Source organism: Cygnus atratus, chromosome 6, assembly GCF_013377495.2.
Source record: "Cygnus atratus isolate AKBS03 ecotype Queensland, Australia chromosome 6, CAtr_DNAZoo_HiC_assembly, whole genome shotgun sequence".
NCBI classification, from domain to species: domain Eukaryota; kingdom Metazoa; phylum Chordata; class Aves; order Anseriformes; family Anatidae; genus Cygnus; species Cygnus atratus.
This window is the reverse complement of record NC_066367.1, coordinates 34,535,237-34,561,379: the sequence shown is the minus strand read 5'-3', so window position 1 is coordinate 34,561,379 and position 26,143 is coordinate 34,535,237. Positions and strand designations below refer to the sequence as shown.

The 26,143-nt window shown below is 38.7% G+C and overlaps 1 protein-coding gene across 1 annotated transcript in view; it reads left to right on the top strand.

Moving 5' to 3' along the window:
* The window catches only part of LOC118252598 (von Willebrand factor D and EGF domain-containing protein-like), a 207,373-nt gene extending 181,665 nt beyond the window's left edge, over window positions 1–25,708 (top strand). Inside the window, exon 29 of the mRNA XM_050711673.1 lies at window positions 25,496–25,708. Coding sequence (XP_050567630.1) covers window positions 25,496–25,708 — 213 coding nt within the window. The remainder of the gene's footprint in view (window positions 1–25,495) is intronic.
* Window positions 25,709–26,143: the final 435 nt, after the last annotated feature.

Genomic DNA, 26,143 nt, shown 5'->3' with positions numbered 1-26,143 from the left:
GCCCAGAGAAGCTGTGGGTGCCCCATTAGGCCAAGGCTGGTCTGGTGGGAGGTGTACCTGCCCATAGCAGGCAAAGGTGGAACAAGATGGTCTTTAAGGCCCCTTCTTACCCAAACCATTCAGTGATACTATGATTCTATAACATAAGCAGTGAGTGAAACAGAATTCTTGTAAATCATAGAATCAGAGAATATCGTGAGTTGGAAGGGACCCAAAAGGATCATCGAGTCCAACTCCTGGAACCACACAGGTCTACCCAAAAATACAGACCATATGACTAAGAGCACAGTCCAAATGCTTCTTAAACTCTGACAGGCTTGGTGCAGTAACTACGTCCCTGGGGAGCCTGTTCCAGTGTGTGACAATCCTCTCAGTGAAGAACCTCTTCCTGATATCCAGTCTGAACCTCCCCTGAGGTAAATAGCTAGGAAAATCAAGGTGGAAAGCCATCAGTTATTGAAAAACTGGAAAAAGTAAATTTTTAAGTCATAATACCTGGAAAAAAGAAAAAAAAAAGGCAGGAAAGAACCTGAGCAAGGTTACAGATGCAGCAGAAAAGAGCTGGGGATGGGGAACAGTTAGGATCTAATTTAGTAGCTTTTACACTAGAGACTGCTTGGATTAAAAAAGAAGGATAAAGAAGGTTTACATAAGATAATTGGAAATAATTATAGACCTATAAGGTGGAATGTGTGAATGGGAATCCCTTTAAAAGGTTAAAACATTGATCACGAAGGGGCTGCATAAATGCTGATCTTAAGCTGAGGGAATCTATCACCAGAAATGATTATAAAATCTGTACAATCGTAGTACTTGTGTTTTTAAATAATTGAGAGAATCAAATTCAAATCCAATGAGTTAACTTGATATAATTGATCTGTAGATGCTAAACACATGGTTTTGCAGAGAGTGCATGAATCTGCTGTTCTTGTATTTGCTTTAGGAAATTTTATGGGTTAAGAAAACTGCACTTGTATTAACTAAGGCTTCAACACAAAAATCAACTAGTACTGAAAAGAGCTTTGAGGGAATGTTAAATTTGTTCTTCCACCTCAAATATTCCTGAAAATATTCACAAAGCAGAATGTACTGCAATAAGGAAAATGGATTTTCTGCTGAGCTCTGACAGGCATCCCTACAACAGAAAGGTCTGGCATTTGAGCAGGGACTTGAACCCAACTTTTTGAAGGCCTAGTCCTGAGCTGCATATTATATAAACACGTAATTCCTTGCAATCTATATACAAGAACTGAACACATGAATCTATGAAATGAAGAAATCATGTGCAGCAAGGCAAGGGACCTTCCACAGGTCTGATAGGACACTTCTGCCAAAGCCAACCGTCTCTTCCCTGCCAAAGACCATGATCCGATTGCAATCCTCCAAGGGACCAAGGCAGGCAATCTGGCACTACAAATCTATCCTAATGTTTGTGTGGCACTTTGTGTCCATGACAAATCCTAATCTGCAATTTAACACTGTACTGATGATTGCAGGACTGCAATCTGTTACTGCCTGAGCATGCAGGAGACGGTTTTGCCTATGTGGTGTAGGCTGAGCTCTGTCCTTGGGCACAAGGGCACAGGAAGATGCATCTGTACATTTGAGGGCTAAATTTAAATGGAGGAGAAAAGGCCACATGAAATACAGAGTTCCACTTTGGATCATTTCATGCTTGGATTTGGAGTCAGTAGCTTTAAATTTTCCTAGTTAAGAGCGTGCACCTGCAATACAGTCAATTTTATGCGAGTTAGGTGTGCTCACAGATTCTTCATGTGCTGCTATAGTAGCTCCTATCTGAGCAAAGCTTGTACAAAATTATTAACAGAAAGTTGGGGGAAAAAATCTTAAAACAACAGCAAAGCAAATTAAGCAGGAGTTCAGAAAGTTTTCTGGCTAATTTTGAGCTCAAGCTTTCTCAAGATCAAAGAGTCTCACAGCCCTCACTCACACAAAAGAAGGTGCCTGAAGGAAAGGAGAATCCCCTCTGACTCTGCAGCTGTAGTGAGCAGTACAAAGCTTTGCCTGCCCTACTGAAGCCAGGCCAAAAGTCCTTCCAGCTCCTGGCTTCCCACAGCTCCCTGTAGCCCCTCTGCATGCTTTTCAACACCACCTTATCTATGCTGGAGCTTCGGTTGCAGATGTTCTTGCCCTTGTGTCACGTAGGCAAGGTGCATCACATCAAGCAAACATATAGCATGCGTCAGCTTACCTACCTAAAAACCATATACATTTCCTCCTTGAGCCCCACAGAGAGAAAGCATGCAGGGAACAGGAACTGTTGGTATACCACAACACAAATTCATGCGATCTAACAAACAAGTGAACCCTCATGAAAGAGAAAATTTCTTTAATTTCAAAAGGTTATATTTTTGTATGAAGCAACAGAAATGAAGTTTGAAGAATAGATGAGCTTGTAACTGAGTTCCTGTCTGTGGATTTATCAGTCCCTAATATCAAACAAATGAAAAAAAAAAAATTATTTGCAACTGAAATGATTTGCAAATTAGAAAGATGTCTGGTAGGTATTGGGATTTGAGGCTGGCATTCAGCATATTTTATTGAAAAGCATGGTGTCATTATTGAATATGCTATACAAACTAAGCAGAGATTACTTTACCTTAACAAAATTACAGGAGTTATCTAATACAAAAGCTAAAGCATTATTAAATAATACACTTCCATTAAAAAGTATTAAATGATTGTTTACTTCTCTTTGACAGATGTAACTATGGGAGAACACAAATTCAACTGAACATTTATTGGGCACAATGCACTTGCTTTTTAATTACTAGTGTACAGGTAAAATAATGTTTAACTATAATATACACCAGCAGGTCAAGCTTGGCATTTAGATTTTCCAAAAATTAATTTAATATTACTCTATATGCTTATTTTGCAAATCTACCACCAAGAAAAATTTAACACTCCAACCATGTAACAACTTCTAGTGAAGAAAACATGTCGTAGAATCACAGAATGGTTTGGGCTGGAAGGGACCTTAAAGCCCATGCAGCTCCAACCCCCTGACACGGGCACGGACACCTCCCACCAGCCCAGGCTGCCCAAAGCCCCATCCATCCTGGCTTTGAACACTGCCAGAGATGGGGCAGCCACAGCTTCTCTGGGCAGCCTGTTCCTGTGCCTCACCACCCTCTGAGCACATTTTCTTCCTAATATCTTATAGGTATATACATAGAGAGACATAGAAGGACACAGGAAGACATAGAGATGTATATAAGCAAAATCCTCTATAATCCAACAGCTCCTCCTTTTTTCCTTTCTTTCTTCAAGCAAATCCAATTGCAAAAGAAAGCCTTAGAGCCAGACAATATTCATTGTTCCTTATCTTTGATTACAAAATGGAAGTATGACGGATACCAGGATAGCAATGAGAATAGACACATTAGTCCAAAATAATGCTGGGTTCTCATATAACTTAAGGCATTGGTTCAGCTTCACTCATTCAGCAACACAAAACATTATTTATTGGCTGTTAAATAAAAATATGGCAGCTTTCCATGGTGAATTCATCCTTGTTTTAAAACATATGCCAGGAGTACTCAGAAGGGAACTGTAAGTACAGATTTTAAAAATATTATCTCTGAAAAACTGAAAGTGAAGCAGCTGGAATGGCTTGATACCATATTGTTGACAATGCCTGAAAATGTCGCAGTGGCACATTTTCCATATTTCCACCACAGTGTCTAAAACACAAGTGAAAGCACAGCAGAGCAAAGTGCTCACAATGTTGATGGTAGGTGTTGTTGGACGACAGGCAGCACTCCCTTGGGCTGCCTCCTTCCACTTGTCCCCTGCCTACAGCAAACATGCAGCGCAGGTTTGGGGCACGTGTGACAGCACGCCGCTTGAAATTGGAGCATTTTTAATCCTCCATACACTGTAATAGAGGTCAAATACCATTTACAGCGTTTAATATTTTATTTCTAGGAAGACTGATGACATTATAGTACATTGGATATTTATGAGGAGACTGAATAGTCTCATTTTCATGGGTACCGAGTGCCACGGACAGAAATGTTCACACGAAACCCAGCTGTTGATGAGCTGCATGGGGAATTTTTTGCTATCCTACCCAACATTGGCACTTTTAAAACTGTCAAGCCTCATTTTGAGCAGGGAAGTCTATTTTGTAGGTGTTTCTATACAGCAGAGTGCATACAGAGGGAACAAAAATGAGCAGGGAGCATTTAACAATGCAGGTTCATTAAGTCAATTCATCTCAACTTCATTTGGTTGTAGGTCATTATTTTCCATGGGTACTCTGGTTTGTGGTAACGTGCTATTGGAGGTCTAATCAGAAACTCCTGATGGGGTATGGGGAGCAGATGGAGGAGAGCCTCGCAGCATGGGGATCGGGGCTTGCAGGAGCAAAAATGCCTTTGGGCTGGTCTCCAGATTGCCAAAATGTGGCCCCCAAGCCATGCAGCGGCATGTTCCTGCAGCCCCGAGGGCACTGACACTGGGGTTTGCAGGTAACGTACTTGCCTCTGCCATACAAACTGGAGGTTCAGGATTGCAAGTGCAACAGTCCGTAAAAATATCTACTGAGATGATGCTTACTGTTTATTTTTCCTAAAAATAGGCCATATACCTTTTAATAGTTCCTAATGTCAGGCTGTCAGCGTCAGGTAATACCAGACTGATATTTACCCTTTAAAACTTTTTCCCACATACACAGAGCGATATCAGCATTAAGTACAAGAACACACTTCTCCATAGGACCTCTGCTTCAGCAGATGTACTGGATGGACACCGAAGAGCCAGACAGTACATCTTCTACCAAAAAGTGGCCATTTCTTACTTTCTAGGTTCAGGGCAGATTTCCAGTTCTTCTGATTAAAGTCTGATAGCTAAAACCAATGGTACTACCTCAACCGGCTAGATAAGATTTTGCAAATAACCTCTGCTGGAAATACCAAGGGATAAGAGGAAGAGAAGGATGTAGATAAAAACGGTAAGGAAGAGGTGGGGATTACTACAAACATCAGAGCCTGCAGCTTTCTTTTAAAAATATATAAATAAAATGTAGTTATGATAATCAGAACAGAGTAATACAGTATTACCTACTAATCTTTTGAATTTTAAGTGTAGCTGTCGGCTCTGCACAAGCAGGGCTTCTTACCTTTTAATGTCCCTTGGAGACCTGCCGCTGTCTTGACTACTTTCTATCACATTATATCACAAGTAGAGTTTTCCAATTAGCTGGGATACTTGATAGATTTTTTTTTCCTTTAAAAAAAAAAAAAAAAGACAATTTTACAAGCAAAATAATGAATTCCTGATGGCAAAGAAACACTTTAAAAGCTTTAAAAGCAAGATGGCATTCTACCATTTTTATCATTTTCATTAACTTCATGTATTACATTATCTGAAAGAAAACAGTTGTAGATAGATAGAAAATTTATTGAATTTAATGTCTAGAGCTATGCTGCTTAAAAACTGATTATTTTCCAGTAGACGGACATCCATATTATTTTAAAAGTAGAATATTATATGGACGGTAAATTCTATTGTCACTGTTTACAGGGTAGAATAAAACTCAGTATTCATCTTGCATGATGTGCGTGTCACACTAAAGAGTAATTGTTCTCTTTTGTTATGTTCACATTAAAATACTTCCTCTTATTTCTAAATTAAGTTGTACAATTTATTTTACAGATTTATCTTAATAAATGCAAAATTCAGCTGTAACAAACAATTCCTTTAATCTTTAAAAGCAAGTACTTAATGTTAAGAAGAGCTGAGTAAATATTTGATATTCTAGGTGGTGGCCAAGCAAAAAACATTTTTGTTTATTTTTGGACGTCATATTTCTCAGAATTTTGTTTTGTTTCAAAGAAATTCATGGCATTCATGGCATTTTAAGTTCTCCTTAAGGTGGCATTTACAAAGAGAAGGAGACAATACATCTTTTCCAACTGGTTACAGAGGTTAGCACACTTGCTTTCTACCTGAGCTGAAGGAAGAACTTACTAACAAACCTTGACTCTATTTTAGCTTAGTGTGGTTTTATGTTTAATACTGCCGATTAGCAGAAAAAGGAGATATCACTGAGGTATAAAATTCACTGCCCCTTCAGAAATTCTTCACCTGTTAGTTGAAGGCATTAATGCTAAAATAAAACAGCATAATGCAGGAATGGTCTGAAATACTGCAAAGCCTGTGTAATAAACCTTACTGTTATCACAAAGTATTATAGAGTTTTCACCTCTAAGACAGCAAGAGGCAGAAGAAAAAAAGCTATAGGTTTATTTCTCTAAAATATCCCATCTTTGCGAACATTGGTTTAGCTCCACCGGTTTGTAGCAAATTGAAGCCTGCAATTTCACAAAGCTCCAATAAAACGCATAATGTTCAGTTTCTCCCTTTCTGAAGCTCTCTGTCCATTATCGTCTAGGTCTTAAACATATATCACCCAACTCTGAAGCTACGTCTTTATCATACAGAACAGATACACACTAAACACAGGTTCAGGCCTATGCCAAGCAATTCAGGCAAAAATGTGTTAAAAGCCTTACGAAATCTGCTACTACCTCCACAACTAACACACATCACAGCTGTAAGGCACATGCATATTTATCCCTGCCTCCTTCTGATTTTAATATGTTGTGACCTTAAATACAGAAATAGACAAATGGAAATAAACTTAACTTTACTAAGGTTGATTTATTAGATTAATGAAATCAGTCAAGCTGACTATAAAAATATACTATAACTACTGTATTTAAAAAAAAAAAAAAAAAAGTAGGTTATGGCACATTCTACAACTGTTTTGGGGAAAGCAGTAACAATTATGAACAAGCCCCTCAAGATTATAAACGGATTTTCCACAAGTTATCTTATCATTCTGGCTATTATATTAATTTTCTCCTTAGAGCCTTCACTTACTTTACCAATAACATCGTTTCAGTATTCATATGTAACAAGCTAAGTAATATTACCTGTAGCTAAGCATTTATTTACTGTTGAGAGATCAAGCTCAGCTGAAGGAACCTACCTCCTGGGAAATACTCTTTTAAGCATGATGAATTCTTCTTGGCCTTATCTATAAAGAGATTTTTCTGCAATAGTAATCTCCTGACATCTTGCTTGCACCAAGGAACAGAAGGTGGTCGGTCTATTGGCATAAGTTGTTCTCTTTTTTTGTTTTGAAGATAAGCACCCATTCTGACTTCTTCCATTTCCCAATATACATGGCTAAGTCTCATTTCATAAATTATAGAATCACTGAGGTTGGAAAAGACCTTCCAAATCTTCTAGTCCAACCATTTGTACCATAGAAGGGAACAGAACACATTATAGGAATGACTCAATATTGCATGGCATGTTGGAAGACCCTGCCAGCCCCCCATTCCTACAGAGCTCATTCAGAAAGGCTGTGTTAGGACTGTGCAGACTGAGTTTAGGATTGGAGGAAAGAAAACATGAATATTTTAATCTTAAGTCTGCCACAAATTTGCAAAGGCATTTGCAAATTCAGCACAGGCATTAAAATGTTCTACAGTTCAATAACATCCATTATTAAGATGTATAAAGAGCTTTCCTTGCTTTGAAAATCTTTCCTTTAAAAGGATAACCTCGTGAAAAGGATTAATGGAGAAGGAATCCCTTTTGGTCCACCAGTCCTCTAGACAGGTCTCACGGTTACCCACTGCAAGAGTACCTCCAGAAGCATCAGGCACACAAAAGGATTAGCAGCAAACCAAGACAGTATGAGCACATCTGCCTCCCTCTACTTCCCTACTTTCTTATGCATTCCTCACCACAACAGTATTTAAATCATCCATGTTTCAGTGAGGCGTTGTGTCTCATGAACTGAATTACTATGAATCCCTTTGCTTTTAGACCCTAAACACAGCAGCATCCTGGATTTGATCTGATCCTGAGTTTTGCTGTGAGTGAAAATTCATCCTTGGCACATCATAATTCAGCTTGGCAGCAGTCCTCTTCCCTTGCAATTTTTGATAATCTTCCAGCAAAAGAACTAACATCTGTAGCCTGGAATAAACTTTTTGAGATTGTCCAAATTATTGTCTACCAATATGTGAGCTGCCATGAGGTAACTGGTGAAAGCTCTAAGCTGAATGCGATGTGTGCAGGAAGCACCCAGTCCTTCCTTACTGCTGCAGCCCATCTCCCCATCATTTAAATGAGAGGGATGAAGGAGGTAGACCCACAATGGGAAGGGAAAGGAAGGGAAGGGGAAGGGGAAGGGAAGGGAAGGGGAAGGGGAAGGGAAGGGGAAGGGGAAGGGGAAGGGAAGGGGAAGGGGAAGGGGAAGGGGAAGGGGAAGGGGAAGGGGAAGGGGAAGGGAGGGAAGGGGAAGGGGAAGGGGAAGGGGAAGGGGAAGGGGAAGGGGCCAATCAAGGAGATGCATAAGGACCAGTTGATTCTGGAGATGTCAGGATGAAAGGAGGGAAAAACACAGAAAAGTGACAATTGCAAAGGCACCCAAGAGGCACAAAATAATTTCTGCCTAATTGCAGCTTCTCCCCTCTGATGGGCTGGGGTGAGCTTCCTCAAAAGCTCACTTCAAACTGGTACACATCAAATTAGCACACCATTACTCATGCTTTTGTTAGGGAAATTAGCTTAGTAACTAAAATTTGGGTCTGACTGAGGCTAAATTCATGCTCAGTTTTGACTCATTTCAAGCAACTTGTGCCCATCATGGATGAGCGATCCCAGTGCCTCAGTTCCTGGAAGAAAGGCTACAGTTTGGGTCCTGCAGTTTTCACTGGGCTGATGTGAATTCTGGCAAGAAATTTTTGCAGTACATGCCAAACCTCAGAGGAGACTAAGCTTCAAGGGAGGAAGAAGAAAGCTTAATTAAAAGCAAACTAAAATCACTGCACTGAATCCTCTGAGACATTTTCACCTAGTTCTCTGTTTTTAAATACTGATGCAGCAGGACTCACTGCAACAAACTATCAAACTTTTTGCAAAACTTACTTGTACGACCCTATCAAAGTTTCACAGCCAATTATAGACAAAACACATCACAGAAGAAAAAGAATATCAGGCAGGAATCATGCTGCTTACCAAGATCAAGTTCAAAAAACAACAAATTCAATATGGCTAAATTGCCAGGGATGATTTTGTGACCGAAGAATTTAATTGGACTTTATAAAGGTCCAGAGAAACAGGAAGGATAGTAAAAGTAGGCAATTTTCTTCCTACACTTTTTACAGATTCTGTAAAAACATTGGATTAAATAGGTTGTCACCTTCTAAAAATGACTGGTCCCTATTGTGCAAGCATTCTCCCGCTGGTGTTTCAGACTTTTACATATAATGGTATAAGAAATCCCACCAGAAAGCAACAACCTAAAGACTAAAACAAACATCGAAGAGGTCTTTTTCTTCTCTATCTAGATATGTAGCCATTGCCAAGCCACATATTCCACTTTGCAGTGGAGTCTTATAAACTCATACTTCTGGGAAGGGGAGTTTTGAGGGAGCAGAGTTGTCAATGTCTAGCCCCAGGGAGCAGCAAATTCTTTGGGTCCTGCTTGCAATTTGTATTGATTTCTCCACCTACTGATCAGTCAGAGAACCAGTTAAGTCATTATAAACGTATTTTCATACTACTGGGACAGATGCTCTTCCATTACAGTATGCATTGTAAACTGTTTAATACATTGAATTTCCCAGCTAAATTACATTGGCAATTTTATCTTCTTATTTTCCTGACCTTGATAGGTTTAAAAATCAGATACTTAACCTTGCATTAATGGTAGGGGTTTTATTGCACAAGATTACACATTTAAAGCCATTATTATAACCTCTGCTCCTAGGTATAAAAGGCTGAGAGGCATTCAAATACATGCCAGGAAAATGACTAGTAAGGATGAAGAGGAAACCGTATTGGCATCATCTTTTTTCTTAACTCTGTTATTAAATTTAGCTCTTCCAGTTACTATACTGAAAGCTCTCAACCCTACCGAAATTATATGGGTGTTTCTAACAGAAATAAGAGTGACAGGTGTAATGTTAATTGTGGGTTCATAATGCATGAGTTAGGCCTTCTCAAAGAAATGTCTCAGTATTATTTGCTAATACCATATATTTGCTAATTGTAAAAGATCTATGTAAAGAACTTTACTTCATGTAAAGTTTTAGTGAAGTCAAAAAAGTGTCATCCTAACGTGAGTTTGTAAGACAAGTCAAAGAAGAATCCATCCATAAAACATCACTTTGCAGGCACTGTCTTCAACTGCCAGCATGCTCACAAAAATCCCAAGTTTTGTATTATTTAAAATCCAGATTGCTGGAGATGTTGGGTACAGCTTGTGAACTACTTTGCTACTGGTGACGGTAATTCATGGTAAGTGTGTTTTCTAAATGTTTTCATGGTTTCACCATGATGCTCACGGTGAAATGCCATTGCCACATTGCTGCACAGGGATAGTCTGCAGGCCAGGCCCGACAGCCAGACATATATCCGAGGAACTGAATCTATTTTTGCATAGACAGTCCCTTAAATTTTTGTTTATCTCAAGTAAGTACTTTGGTCTCAGAATTTCAATTTTCAAGTAGATCGATTCTAGCTGGAAAGGCCGTGTGCCCACTAATGTTATTCTTCTGTTGCATTAATTACCACTCGGGATGCAGCATTACCCATTACGTCTGAAATTTTGTAGTCAGCTGGAGCAACCCAGCAGTTACCAGACCTTATCAATACCCAATAAAAGGTGGCAGCTCTTGCTCATGCTATCACTGGGAATGCCAGATGGCCTTTTCTGGCTCATGACCCAAATAGAACTCTGGTTATGTTGTTAGTTTATTTTAAACATCTTTTCTTTTTATTTTTTTCATTGTCAAAGTGCTGTGTTTTCTAGTGATGTTTCTTGAAAAAAAAATAAAAAAAAATAAAATAAAACTATGCTCTTTACTAGCCATTTTTATCTTAAAATTTAATCTTAAGTATTCGCAAAGGCTAGATTAGCAAGATAAAAGTTAGCTTTCTGTACTGAAAATAAAAGAAAAATAACAAAAACTTGGAAAAATAAAAACTTTAAATTTCATTGTATCCATAGGTCCTTATATTTCACCTTAGATTTACTAGTATCCTGTGGAGACCTTTTAAATGCAGTAAAATGTCTGCCCTAGGTAAAATTGCCAGCACTTTAAAACAAAGGTTTTGTAAGTGGTGGTTTGTAATGCATGTGGGATTTGAAAAGTACATTTTTTCTTGTCTCGAAGATAAGTCTTATTAAGATGGCATACAACCTTGGAGGCAATGATGGTTTTTCTCCATACTTCAAGTTTGCAATAATGCTATTTCTTGTAAGAAAGTCAAAAAGGGTGTTAGTTTTGTTTTGTTTTTTAATGTTAGTTGAGGTTGATGCTATCTGACCTGGTATTGTTACTGTAAGACACAGATTTAAAATAACTCGTACTCTTTCAAGCTCAGAAATCACCACAGCCAATATAAATCACCAATATTCAATCTATAGCTAGACTTAAATCTTCCATTTTTCATACAGTGTTTCCTTCACATCATCACAAGTACAGCTATTTGGAGTGTGTAGTGCGATTAATTTGAAAACAAAATATAGACAAAAGACAGTAGCCTATTACATCATATAAGCCAAATCAGGATTGTAAGCATACTTTTAAGTGTATTTCCTAAATGTCTTCAGTAATAAATTTCAGGATCTTGCAGCTCTGAACCTTGCTGGTGTCCCCAGAGATGTCCACCTACTGAGCCACAGCTGGGCTGTGACCCCCCCACCCCTCCCACAGACTGCCCTGCAGAACGGTTTTACAGATATTAGGCTTTGAAAGCTCAGGAACTGTAATTCTGTTAGCTGGTGCTTCCTTTAGTTGACTTGCCAAACAGAATTACAGCATTTTAAATATGCAGATTGTTCTGAAATGTTCTATATTGTATGATGCTTGGTATTAAAGTAAATCTTGCTGAATGCAATCAAAGGCAGGTGAATCACTTGAAAAAGCATAACAGGCATTCACACTTCAATTATTCGAGTGTTTCACCTGTAAAGTATTGTCTCAAGCAAACTAGATTTAACAGAACATTGCCTTTATAGTAGCATCAATTTGTCAACTAAATTAGAACAATAAATATCAAAAAAAAAAAAAAAAAACCCTCTTGCAATAGACTTGCATTTTAAATCAGGTTTAAACAATATAGAAAACAATTACCAGCATAAAAACTCTCATAAATGGCTTGTGATCACAAGGCTGGATGGGATGATAAAGCTCTCCCATGCTCAGACAGTGCCCTGGGTTCCCTTATAGGGGCATTCTTGTAACTACAAATTTTCTATGGAGTCCCCAAACCTCTGTTTAGCTAAACTGGAGTTTGGTTGCAATAGTCTAGTCTTTGACCACAAGCTTCAGGTCAATTTCACTCAGAAATCCTCCTTACATGTGCTGAATTCATCTGATTGTTTCCTCCTTGCCTGCTCAACTTACCTCTTTGAACAAACACCTTCCAGTAGAGGCCTAGATGTCACCAGCTACTTGTACTGTTGCATAAAATTACAGAAAAACACCTAGTGCAACGTCCTGCTAGAAGCACAGCCAGCTTCCCAGGGTGTCTAGGACCAAGTCCAGTTGAATTTTGGAACCCACGGGCTTTCTAGGTTCCTCACCATGCCAATATTTTTCTTTATACCCAATTTGAATTTCCCTTGTTACATGATTTTCACTTCTCCTTCCTTTGTGCTTCTCTGAGAAGAGTTGGGAAAAATTGTTACTAGGTTCAGTCCACCCCATCCCACACTTCTCCAGGCTGGGCAAAGTCAGCCCTCCCAGCCTCTCCTCATGGGTGACATGTTCTTGACACCAACCATCTTAGCAATCCTCCACAGAAAGCTCTGCTTTCTGTGTCTATCCTCCCAAACCAGACACAATATTGTAGATGTACCCTCTCCAGTGCTGTCTCCAGGAGCTTCAGCTTGGCTGTGAGGACTTGGTGGGGCCTGTCCTGAGAGCTGTGCTAATACTGGCCTAAATAGCACTCACAGCTGCCACCTGGTTCACAGAGGAAAGTCCTTTCATCAGGGAAGGAACCCATCAAGCACAATTTGCCCTTTGCAAACCAGCAATGGCTGCTCCAGCAACCTCGTCTCATCCTTCGTGTGTCTGGAAGCAGCATCACATCCATGAAGACTTGCTCCGTCATTTCCTCAGGCACTGGGGTGAGGCTGACAGGCCCCTGGACCTCCCTCTTGCCTTTTTGAAAGATTTCATATGCACAAAGTGTCATTAAAATCTGACATTTTGGCCACGGTCTGCACTTTTTACTTCCTATTTTATGTTATTATCCTGAATTTTTCTTCTCATTTGTCTTTCCAGTATTGCCTATTGCATTACAGCTTAAGAGAAAGTTTAATAAGCAAAAAGACAACAACTTTGCTGTATATTATTTCATTGGTTCCAGAACCAACCTCACTAATTCCTCTGCCCTTTTTATTTACATTCTGTATTTGCAGGCAACTACTGTGTCCTTTGCTTTAATAGTTGCTAAGCCATTCTATGCATATTTAACTCTTAATCATTTCTCATTAGTTTACCCTTCCAATTCCTGGCTCCATTTCTGAATATTAATTAGTTTGTTAAGAGCTCTGTGAATATATGGGCCTCAGTCCTGCCTTTATGGATACCTTCAGGTAAATTCCAATTCAAGGGACCAGACAGCCCCTAGTCCCACTGCGACGTCTCCGGATGGGAAGGAGAATACGATTTTCCTTTCCCATCTCTGCTCAGAGCATTTCAATCACTACTCTGAGCCCCAGCTGCTATTGACTCCCCAAAGATTTTCAGTTGTGGCTACTGGCTTTTATTACTGAAGAAATAAAGTAACTCATTCTCTCAATAAACAGGAGACACAAAGGAGCAATTTGCAGAAAGAATGAAGAAATATTCTATTTAAGTATTAGAAGAGACAGGTTGTTATACAACTGCTTGGTTAATAACATAAATATTGATCAGGAGCACAGAGTAACATTACGATGAATGTTCTTTCTTATATAGAGGTACAGCTAGGCAAAGAAATTTACACCCAACTTTTAAAGAAAAAATATAAATTTGGTGATACCTAGTATGGAAATTGGAAATAGAAGAAAAAATGCAAGAAAAAGCAGAAACAAGCAAGCTTCTTACCTTTTAAATAAAACCTCTTGATTCTGCTCTCATTTGAAATTTCTTTAATATTTATTTTCCTGTGCTTTTCATAAATAGACTGGAAACACAAGATTTTTTTATTTTTTTTTACCTAACCAAATATTTTTCCAGTTTTTGATCTAGCAAAATATCTGTTTTCATTCTCAAACATAAAAAGTCAAACTTTCATTTTTTATTCAATTTCATTTTCTCACCAAGTACATCGGTAAACAATACTTCCTAGATGAAAGGTTATTACGATGCTCAATTATCTACTGCCATTTAAATATTGTGTGCTTTAAAAACTATGCAGTATATAAATCATTAGAGAAAAATGTTAGCTAGAATAAATAAAAACCTAGGGAGGACTGTTTTCAGCTTGAAAAAGTTTACATCCATTATTACCATAGGTCACCTTCAACTTCTGTATTACAGAAAGCACTTATTTTTATGCAGAGTCCTGTCTGACAGAGGGGTTTGTATTTTCCTTTAGGATAAAAAACAAATGGTACTGAAACTCCTGCAAGTCCCTAAGCTCATTCATTATGTCAAGAGAACTAGAATATTAGTGCAGGAAGCAAAGCATTAGAAGAAGAAAATGGAGGTGGTTACGGTAGAAAAATATCAGGAGTGTGTTCCTTGTCCTCCACATGGTCCTTGAGCACAATTCCAGGTCTGCTGCTGTCTCATGGATTAATTCTTCATTAATAAAATAATAACAAAGCAAATATCAGAAACACTGATCTTCAGTTGCAAATAAATTAAACAGCATGCTCACATCTTTCACACTGCTGTTACACATTTAAAACAGTGGCATTAGCCTGAGGTCTGTTTAAAATAATTTGCATAGTTCTGTACAAATGGCTTTAAAAAAAAAAAAGACAGGGAGAAACCAGGGATGACTTGCAGGAGTCATTTTTCATATCCAGCTGTAGGACATCTTCATTGTTGTGCTTTAAAAAAAGCATTTTCCGTTTTCATTGAGAAAGATGTGGGCTCAAATCTTTAAGCCTGCATCAGACTTCATAAGATGTGAGCACTTCAGAGGAGATTTATATCTGACCAGTGGTCCTTTGGATCTTTCATCATCTTCAGAGAAGATGAGGGCTTCCCAAAAAGCTGAATAACTTTTAAAATTGTCAAATACATGTTCTTTTTAGTTACTGTTTTAATATGCTTTAGAATGTAAATATTTTTTTATCTTGTGATATGTACAAATACGCACAGGTGTTAAACCTTCAAAAACATAAGAAAAAATAACTGATGCAACTCTGGAAACTCCACTAAACTCCACAGCTAAACTTTTCCAAATGTACTGCTATATTGACATCGTGCAAGAGAGAGGAATTTAGCTCACCCTGTTCAGTTGCTGAGGAACTCACAGTCAGCTGGTAACATGAAGAGGAATCATGGTTTGCAACACTTCGTGCATGCTCCAAGACCTGCAGGAAGCTGCTGCCAGTTGGTAAAAAAATTCCCCTGGTTCTGCTGGATTTTTGCATTCTTGAGGAATGGATTATCTAATTAAATTAAATGGCTCGGTAACATTTTTGCCGAGGTAATTGTTAGTGTTGGATGAGGTCCTTCAGAAGAAAATAAGACTCAAACTCTACTGAAAATTCAAATCAGACAATTCTGACATTCCGAGGAAATAACTGTTTTGCATATTTATATAAGTTTCTACATTAATCCAAGGCAGAAAGGAAAGGACCAATAAATAGAAAATAGGTCTATCCAACGATTTCAAAGAGCTTTCAAAGTATCAAGTCAGTCAGGCTCATAACCACCTTTAATGCAAACAATTTATCACCCCTAATTTACACGTGGCTGCACTGATCAGGGTTTGGAAGAGCTCCCACGTCAGGAGGGACTGAACGGACAAGGGCTCATGGACTGGGAAAGATAGCAACTATAAAAATATGAAGAGCACAGAAAAGAATAATTATACATTACTTTTCACAACACAGTGACTGGGAGGGACTAAAAAAAATAAATAAATAAACAGGGAACAAGCTTTAAAAGCAAGAGGAAATTGTACAGTTTTAGGTACACAAGTCACTCACAGCCCTTTAAAAGATAAGCAGGAAAATAAGTCTTTGTCTAAACCTGCACCTAGGAAAATAGCAGAGGAACTATGATGAAGATCAAAAGCAGGGAGAACACTGTCAGGGAGAAGAAGCCATAGCCTTCCTGATGCACACGCATACTTTTATTATAGGTGAATAAGATGTTTTCTTTTGAATGGAGGTAACCTACAGACTGTACACTGAAACATATGGTATTTTTTTATCTAATGCATTTTAATTGTGGAACTCGTTGCCAAAGAATTGTGTGGAAACCAAAAGGATAAATGGATCTTGAAAGGCTGCCAGGCACAGTCCAAAAGTAACCAGTCCTCCGTAACATCCTATATTACTTTCCTGAGCCGAATAAATATGCCAAGAGTATGTTTACCTCGCACTCCTCCTGTTTCCTTTATTTAGCATCTGTTACTGGAAATTGCTGGAGACAAAGTACTAGACCTGAAGTGGTCCACTTCAGTCCAGCAGTTGTTATATTGTTATCAGGAGCAGACAGGTGACACCCTGTCCCCAAAGTCAGCAGGTATTCTGCCTTTCCCATCAGTGCATCCAGCACATCATCCCAAATGTTCACCCCAGATATTGCAGTAACAGCCAGGCAAGAGCCACAAAATCTCTGTCTTTTGCAAAAGACAGCTTTACTTTGACCTTCCAAAATCTGTATTTCAACATTTGTCGCCTCCCAAGGAAGCAATAAAAAAACGTATCCTGGCATATTTCTGCCCAGTTCCAAGATTCAAATGTTTCAGATAATTTGCATAGTAAAATGAATTTTGTTGTACTCTATGCACCGTGCTATTCTTTGTGAAAATGTTGTTTTTTCATAGTAAATAATACTCAAAACGCACCACCAACTACCTGTTTAGGTGGCCTAAGCCATGGCACTGTAAGCAAAACAGCCACAAACCAACGAAGTCCACCTCGGGCTGTGCAGGAGCTGCAGAGCAGCCACAGCTGCCCTGGGTAACAAGGCATCATCGCTCATACAGGCGTGACAAACTTGCCAAAACAATTATCAGGGTGTAATCTCCATTCACTCCTCACGCCAAAATTACTGATTACTCCTTGCGACCACATTTTTCAAAAATAAGCTTTTAATATAATTAGTTATTGTAACATCCCCAGTTGCTGAGGGATGTAATGGAGGTAATATACAGGTAATAAAACGCTTGCTCTGCAAACAAGAAGACCCTGCATCCAGCAATGAATGAAGTTTCCACATTGGATTTAATTATTTCTACTTTAAAATATTATCCCTCCTTGCAGAATAAAACTTCTATTTGTGTAAATCACTGTGTGAGGGAACATGCATCATAACCATTCAACTTCCAGTAGAATAATTGAATGTGGGGGTTTTCATCTTGCTCATGTGAGAGATCCAGAAGATATTTCTTAGCAGCAGTGGAGTAACTCCAGGGAGTGTAGTTATCATGATTATCATCAGGCAATTACTGTCTAGCTACTGAAGTATAAGAGACCTTGAGTTGCATTACTTGCATCATAACACCGACATTAAGAGTTCAATTATCACATAATACCTGCTTGTTTCTCCTGTTTTACTATTTAACATTCTAGTATGCATAAAGGGAGAAAAACAACAATAAACATGCATAAAGGGCAAAGAGCAATCATTAAAAAGTGCATAAAAGACTGCGTAATTGTAAGGATTTCTTAATTTAAAATAAGAATAAAAAATACTAATAAATCTTTATAGGAGAATATCCAAAGCTCTTTTTGGAGAGGTTCTGCACCATTGTCCCTGGCTTCACACTTAATAAACACTTAAAACACAAAAAGCTACTTGTAATCACACAACTAATCCCACCGTGATGCTATAAGGCCTTGATCCAGCCAAGTGCTGTTCCTTCAGACTCCTCCAGCAAAGCACTTAACTCGTGCTTAGTTTTAAGCACTTGAGAATCCCTCTTTGACCTTGGTGAGATTTAAGCGTGATTAAAATGAAGCGCATCTTTAACCTGCTGTGGGATTTGGGGTTCGAGGAATGAGGAGTTTCATTTTATACTTTCTCTGTGAAGAAGGAAAAAAAAAATCCTGTAAAATATACCGGTAATAAAATAAAGGTATTCTAAAATATTCTGCGGAACTTAAAGTCCTCTAAGAAGCATGTCACTCTATGCATATATTGCCATGTGCTGTCAATTAAATGTAATTTGTTACTATACAAAATGCATTGCCTACGCCTGTTGCCATACGCCTATGAACGTTTGCTTATCAGCCTTTTTACATGTACTTATGTGCTACCCTATTGTGAATAACATGAATATTGGCCTGATTTGAAGCTCCAGGACTTACAGGGTTGACTTGTCTGGATCATTTTTTGAACGCTGAGCCCATAGGTTTTTCCCAGGCAGATATCCAATTATTTTTATGACATCCCATTCAGTTTCAATGGAAGGCTTACTTAGGAAAAAAAAGGATTTTTGTGGTTGGCATTGAACTAGATGGAGACAGCTCAGAGGAAACACTGTCTCTTACAAACATGGAAGTATGAGCAATTTATTACATTTAAGGAAGCTTAATCTTTAAGAAATACTGGGAGAGTTCAGTTTTCTTGGTCACTTTCTATCACAAAGATGCAAAGAAATAATCAAAAATAGCAGTGAAGGTATATGTTCTTGGGCAAAAGAAATCTTTTATTAAATTATCTTGCTATTCTATAGGTCAACCAATGCTTCAGGTGTATATATAACTGTATATTAATAACAATTGCTATTTATAATCCCCATAATTGAGATTTTAGTTGAGAATGTAATTGAAAACATTAAAAGTTCAAAGTCTAAAAGATTGTCATCTCTAGGAAATGATTTTTGCATCTCACCACAATAAGGGCAAGAAGAACTGGTGCTGATAAAAGGGACGAAAACCATTGGTGAGGTAAATCTGGAAAGAAGAGAGCTGGAAGGTAAGCAGTCAGACATTGAAAGCCCTGCTCCTGCTCTTCCCCCGATCGCTGGGGCAGCCACGTGGAATTTCACATTGCTCTTTCCTATTGCTAATCAAACTGGCACATCAGGTTCAAAGGATTCAGGGAGGCTTTTTCAAGGCCAGCTAATTTGCTGTGGACAGCACTTCATTCCCAGCAGAAGTATAATGCTGTTCCCTGGGCTGATAGCTAGCAGCAGGTTAGGGATGTGTTTACATGGCTTTTAAAACTAAAAGGCAGCCTTGCCACATTCAGTGACCTCCAAAATGAGCAGAATTGCAAATGGCAAGGACTGAATTTAATTCAGTACCCAGGATGCTACTAATGTTTTACATGCATGATCAATGAGCAGAACTGTGATGTGAAAAGTGCTGAATATTCATGGCAATGAAATTCTCTAACCCTAATTTCAAAGATAAAATACCATTTTCACTTTGACAAGACAGCTTTTGGGTGTTTTCCAAGAACGGTGATGTACAAGAAGCTCATTAGAAACTTTAAACCAAAAGAAAAACCATTGTCCTTCGTCTGGCCTGGAATTATTTAAGGGATAGTTGGCCCTCTTCATATGACTTACTGACAATGGCACACAACACAAGGAGTTACGTGTGCCAAATCATCCTGAACTTTGCTATGTTCACTTCTTCTCCCACCCCTACAGTTTGTTGCTGCCGTTTGAGGTTCCCAGCTGTGTTCAGACTCACTGGCGGTGTCTGATGAAGCCCTGTGGAAACAGAGCTTGCAGCTCGAATGCTGCGGAGACACGGGAGCATCAGGCACGGACATGTCTTTAGCAGCTCTGCAGAAACACTGTCTTGAGGTTTAAATATAGATTGCACGCCCTCTCCAGAAGGGATCGTTACAATCAGGCAATTAGATGGACCCTCTGTGATACCGTCTGTCTGAGCTATGGCAGGGAAGATGAATTTTAATCCTTCCTCGACCTATCCTTCACCAGCAGCTTATCACATGCTCACTTCAGGTTGCTGGCCCTTAAGACAAGAGGAAAAGGTGATAAAAAGGGGTGTCATAACCTGTGAAATTTGTATCATTCTCTGTCTTTCAACCAGCAAGAGGTATCGGTAGCCTGCACTCAAGTGCAATGTAAGTATTATTAAATCCACTTGCAGTGTATCCATCCATTGCAATAAATTCAAGCCATATTCCACCTCAGAGCAAACTTCCAATCTTCTGCAGAGAAGGCCAGAAACCTAGTGGACTCAAGAGCAGCGATGTCCAGACAGAAGAACCTTTCCTGATGATCAAGGAGAACAATTCTTGCAGGACAGTCATTGATTCATTTGTGCAGAGTAGGTCAGATCAGGATGCTGCATCCTATAGTTACATCCCTGCTGGCAGCTGGTCACCCTGGCTTCCCACAGATCACACCAGTGCCCGAGTCTTTGCTCCCACAGGCAAAGGACAGGTGGAAGGAGAGAGAGAGGCAATGTCTATGAGACTATGGGGCAGGTACCTCCAGGATGCTATAGGGCTGTGCAAGGTGCAAGCCTTTTTTTTTTTTTCATCAAGAAATAGTCTTCTAGTGTACATCAAGAAGAACTAGAATACAACAGCAAATAAATAAAAATTAAAATGAATGTTAACTGTTCTGAACAAAAATGTTGAACTACTAGTATCTTTATGTATATATACATTAGTATATTTACATATATACACATAAAACTACAATAATTTTTACATATATCCATATGACCCAGGAGATAATCCACAGGCATGAAACAGATTGGACACTAGACAGCTCGATCTTTCCACCTCTCTTCAAAAAATTCATTGGGGTAGAAAGATTTTAGAGGTTACCTCTGTTTGCTCTTGTGGCCAGGCAGTGACACTGGGCATTCACACAGAATGGCACATTTTCTGAGAAACATCACATTTCACTAGTGACTTAAGTTCACAGCCAAACTGCACACAGGCTCTTATTCCCTACTGCATTCTAATGCCAACTGGGAGCTGCTCATAGATTAAAAGATTAAAAGGGAAAATGAAAATAGACAACATGTACAACATAGTCCATGCATTTACTTACACTGTCAAAATGCTAATAATTTACATTATTTTACACTGATTTCTGCTAAATTGTTTTTGTGTCTATTAGGAGCTCATTTCTTAACGCTATATAGATATCCCAAATTTTTTAGAAGTTTACAGAATATTACAAAATTTATATTGAACCATTTCTTCCACTCATTTTTACTTTGAGTCAAAATAATTTATTTTAAGAAATCTCACGTTAGTTTAATTTTCCATCTACTTTTATAAGGCTTTTTACTGCACTAAATTTAAAGTACAGTTGTTTTTCTAGGGGATTACTAATTGCAGTCTTTTTTTTTCTTTCCAAACAATTTCACTTTTCCCTCCAATGTCCATCTTTAAATTCCATCTTTATTACTACAATTGCACTGAATGCTAACAAGTGCATTGACAGCTGTAGGCATGTAGCTTTCTAATATTACCTTGCAGGCAAAATGACCTTTTTCTCTTCAGATAAAAACTCTTTCCTATTGACATTGTCCTTTTCTACATCACAATATCCTGTAACATAGAAGAAGATGCAACACATGCTGTTTTCTCAGAGATCTGTTTCCACGACTACATATTAATAAAAGCTTTCTGAGATCGCATTCCCTTCCTGAGAAATCTCACACCCTGCCAATGCAGAGAGGGTTAAACTCTTAACAGAAAAAGATGAAAGCAGGTATCTGGGAGCACTGATGAAGAGGAAAGGAGATCTGAGAAATTACAAACCAAGAACTCAGGTTCTGGTGAGTCACATTGTGGAAAAGTGAATGATGCTTCATTTTTGCTGCACCACTTGAACAGAATCATAGGTTGTTTTGGTTTCTTTTGTTTGTTTTTTCCATTTTCAGTACATGCTTTCTCTGGCTCCACATATTCCCTTTGGTTTCAATGAGGTTAATTGAACTCCAGGCAGGAAATAAATGAAATAAATGTATGTTTATTGGAATTCACAGCATTTTCACACATGGCAGTGAAATAATTATCTCCTGAACTCAAGATATCATTACAATAAAACTGGAAATGAAATTTACTTTTTTGTTCCAAATACTCTCTTCTACAAACAGAAACAAAAGTTTAGACCACAAGGACCGGTAGTAACTTAATCTAAACCACAACTGGAGAATTAGGTGAGGGTCCTTGGTAAGAATAAGTCAAACCAGGCCTAGAGCCATTCAGACTTCTGTGAACAGGGACAAAAGTTGGACTGACATCTACTAGAATAACAGAAGTGACTGCAAGCTTACATCGTGCTGTGACACGAAGTTTCATGAGTTTTCACCTGTTAACTAAAACAAACCATTTCTGAGAAGCAGCATCCCCAAAAGCACTCCCCAGAGCTGCTACAACATCGTAGGAAGGAATCAGGCGTTCCTGGGACAAGCTGCAAGGACTATGCTCACACATACACAACATGGTCCTGCAAAGCTCAAATCCTGAATGAGATCCAATTTATTGCTCAACACTCATCTGCTTTTAATCACAAGTTGCAGAGCACGTGACAAGATCCCTATCTTGCTCATTTTAATGACTGTGGTACGTGGCTGGCAACGGAGTTTGTAAACCCTGAACTCATGCAAGCTGCCAATCCATGATGATTTAAGCACTCAGCCTTATTTGCTGTTGTTGTTCATCATACTAAAATTCAGTTGCTCAGATGTTTGCAGGGAAAAGCCTCTAAGAAGGAGAAGTATTGTCAAAGTGAATTTATTTGCAAATTCAGAATGACATTCATGACAAAAAAGAACAGTTGCATTCACCCAACTATTTCTCTAGTGATTTTTACTGCTTCCTGAATTCCTAATTAGGAAGGCATATCTGATAGTTAAATACTGCAGAACATTATATATGAATTATTGCCTCCTAGTATTTTATCAAAAATGTAATTGGAAGTACATTATGTGGGGGAAAAGCAAGTTTTTCAGCTATTTATGCCTGCAGATATGTTTGCTTTATGTCTCTGATAAATTTGTAAATGCAGGTGTTGTTTGATAATCATGAACATTTTAAATGATTCATAGTGACTCGCAGACATGCAAATTTTAACTTTGTTCTTACTCTATTTCTGCATCTCTCTAACAAGCATGCTCTGTGTTCTTTCTCTCTCTTTGGCATGGCTGGAGGCCAGAAGGCAGTGACACACAGGAACTGTCCTTTCCCTCTCCACGTGCCAAGATCCTCAAGCCAGTGAGTAATGGGAACAGGGTTGTGGCTAAATTGCTTTATGGATGACCATTCAGTAAAGAGGATTACCTAGAAGCAGGTAAAACAAGCAAGATAAAGTTCATTGCATCAATAATTTTTTTTTCCTCTGATTAATATGTGCTGCACACATCCTTGGGCTGATTTAAAATTTCAGCTGTTTGGGTCTAAGCTGGAGCTCAGACTATGCAGGGCCAGGGCTCCTTGCTATCAGCCCCAGCCTCTCTGTGCAGAGGAAATCATGTGTGTTTGCTATATTCTTGAGTTGCACTCATAATTTTCATGCAAACTCATCATCAAGACATTTCTCACAGAGATGAGAATTGAACACACTTGTTTTTTTCATGGTGGTCTTCAGTCAAGGTTATATTTTATATATTATATATGAAAGAATAAGCTTCTTTGATCTTACTGGTGTATGACGATGGCTGCACTTGGGTGTCTGCCCTGACTTCTGTACAGCTTTTCAAGTCGTGGTATTTCAAAGTCATCTACTGTTGCCAGGGTCTTTTGGGCATTTTAGTATTGGGTAAGGAAATAAAAAAAGGTGATGAGATTGAAACCTTGCTTCTTTGATATACATAAAGCTGTGGGCCCACAGTAACATGACCTGGCTTTCCTCCAACTGGGGAATGAGGAAAACAGAAAAAAAAAGTAGGTATGGTCTCCTTTTTTTGGCTACAGTTATAAAAGTAGTTGCATAAATTTCAAGTTCCTGACACCTGACAGCAATGAAAATGGAGAAAAGTTGAAAAGATCATGCTATTATTATCACATGTACCATTAGGATTAAGACTAGTAATAGACATGCCAAAAAGCCAAAGGTGTAGGAATTTCTGGAGGGACAGATTACAGACAGCGTACGTGTATGCCACCTCACACAATAGCATCTTAATCCCCACTGAAGCTTACAGGTACAGTTGTGCCTTCACGCTTCATGACAATTTGACATGATTCTTAAAAAATGATATAAAGAAAAGTATTGGGCAGGTTTTAAAATGTTTCTGATATGTGAAAAGCAGCTTTGAATGGAGGAGCAAGGATTTCTTACCATGTCCTGTTGAACCAGTCAAGTGAAAACTGGAGAGCTGTGGTGGTTTTACCCAGCTGGGCAGCTGAGCTCCACCACGGCCACTCTCTCAGTCCCCCTCCTCAAAGGAAAATGGGGAGAAAATACAATAAAAAGGGCTCAAGGGTTGAGATAAGGACAGGGAGATCTCTCAACATTTATCGTCATGGGCAACACAGGCTCAGTATAGGGAGAATTATAAAATTTATTACCTATTACTAACAAGGAAGAGCAGTGAGAAACTCAAGCCATCTTCATAAAGAAAAGTTTTTATCTTCCCCAGGGAACACAGACATTGAAATTAAGAAACAAAATATCACTTGATATAAATTTGAAGAAATATTGAAAGGTTTTCAGTTTTACTAGAGTCTTCTTTTTAAAATATGATGCATAAATTCTAGGAGAGTTGCAAAAGTAAATACAAGAACAGAGCTTGGCACTTAAAGTAATCTTCACTGGGGTATTTGCCTATATAAATAAATTATTATTAGTTAAATAAATTATTATTTGGTGAACTAGAAAGATCTGACATTCTGCACCACAACCAGAAGCAAAATATTAGTTTGAAAATATGTTTGCATTCATAAGGAAAAGAAAAAGAAGTTTAAAACAGAGAAAGAAAAAGAGAAAAGGACCAAGGAGGAAAGAAAGAATCCTGGCTGCTGGTCCTCTCTGACTTCAGAGCACCACTTTTAGAGACCCCAGTTGAACAAATCCCTTCACGTGTGAAATAATGAAAAAGGCTTCTAGTTAAGTTCTTTAGGTTTTGAAAATAAGAAAAGGTCAAAATATATGTGTGGGTGAAGGAGAGAGAAAGACCATACCACCCATACCACTGTGGCGTGCGAATTAATACCTCCCACACAGCAGAAGTGGCAAGTACAGAAATAGCCACAGCGATATTTCTTTCAGTCATGTACTTGCCATATCAAAAACCTCTCACTGGAAGCGAAGTCCCAACAGGGTTTGCCCCAGAAGACCGATATTGTACTCTTGGTATTCAAAGCTGAGGAAAGATGCAGGACTGGGCACTACACCGCTCTTGCCAAGCACATGCCACTGGCTGAGCGAGGAGCTGGAAAACAAGCGCAGCACAGCACGTGCTGGGGCCTGCAGACTTGATGCCATTTCCTACGTCAAAAGCACGTGGGATTTTTCACACACAGCCAAACTTGTTCCCACTGCAGCTCCACCACTGGCAGCAGATCACCAGAGATGAACGTGGACCACTGCCCTGTCAGAAATACACCACGGCTGGAAGGCCGGAAGAGAGAGCAACCTTCTTCTCGTTGCCTCAGGTAGGCCGAAGTCTGTTGCGCAGCTCAGTTAATGTACATGCTCCTCTTTAGAAGGTTCACTTAGTAGGGCACGTCAATAAAAACAAACAAAATTCATGTAAAAAAAATATATAGAAAGCTTTGTTACATTTCCCAACACTTCAAAATACTTTAAGAGGACAATATTCATAATGGGTCTGATCACTGAAGTATTCCTGTGAAGAAGCAGCCTCCATTCCTGGTGGATTTCCCTAGCAATATCTTTTCCACCTGGTGGGTTTCTTTCTTAATACAGAAACTATTCACACTAAGGGATTTAAAACTAATGAGTTCACAAGCTGTTCTTAAAACTTCTACACTCCAATGAGACTAAAAAT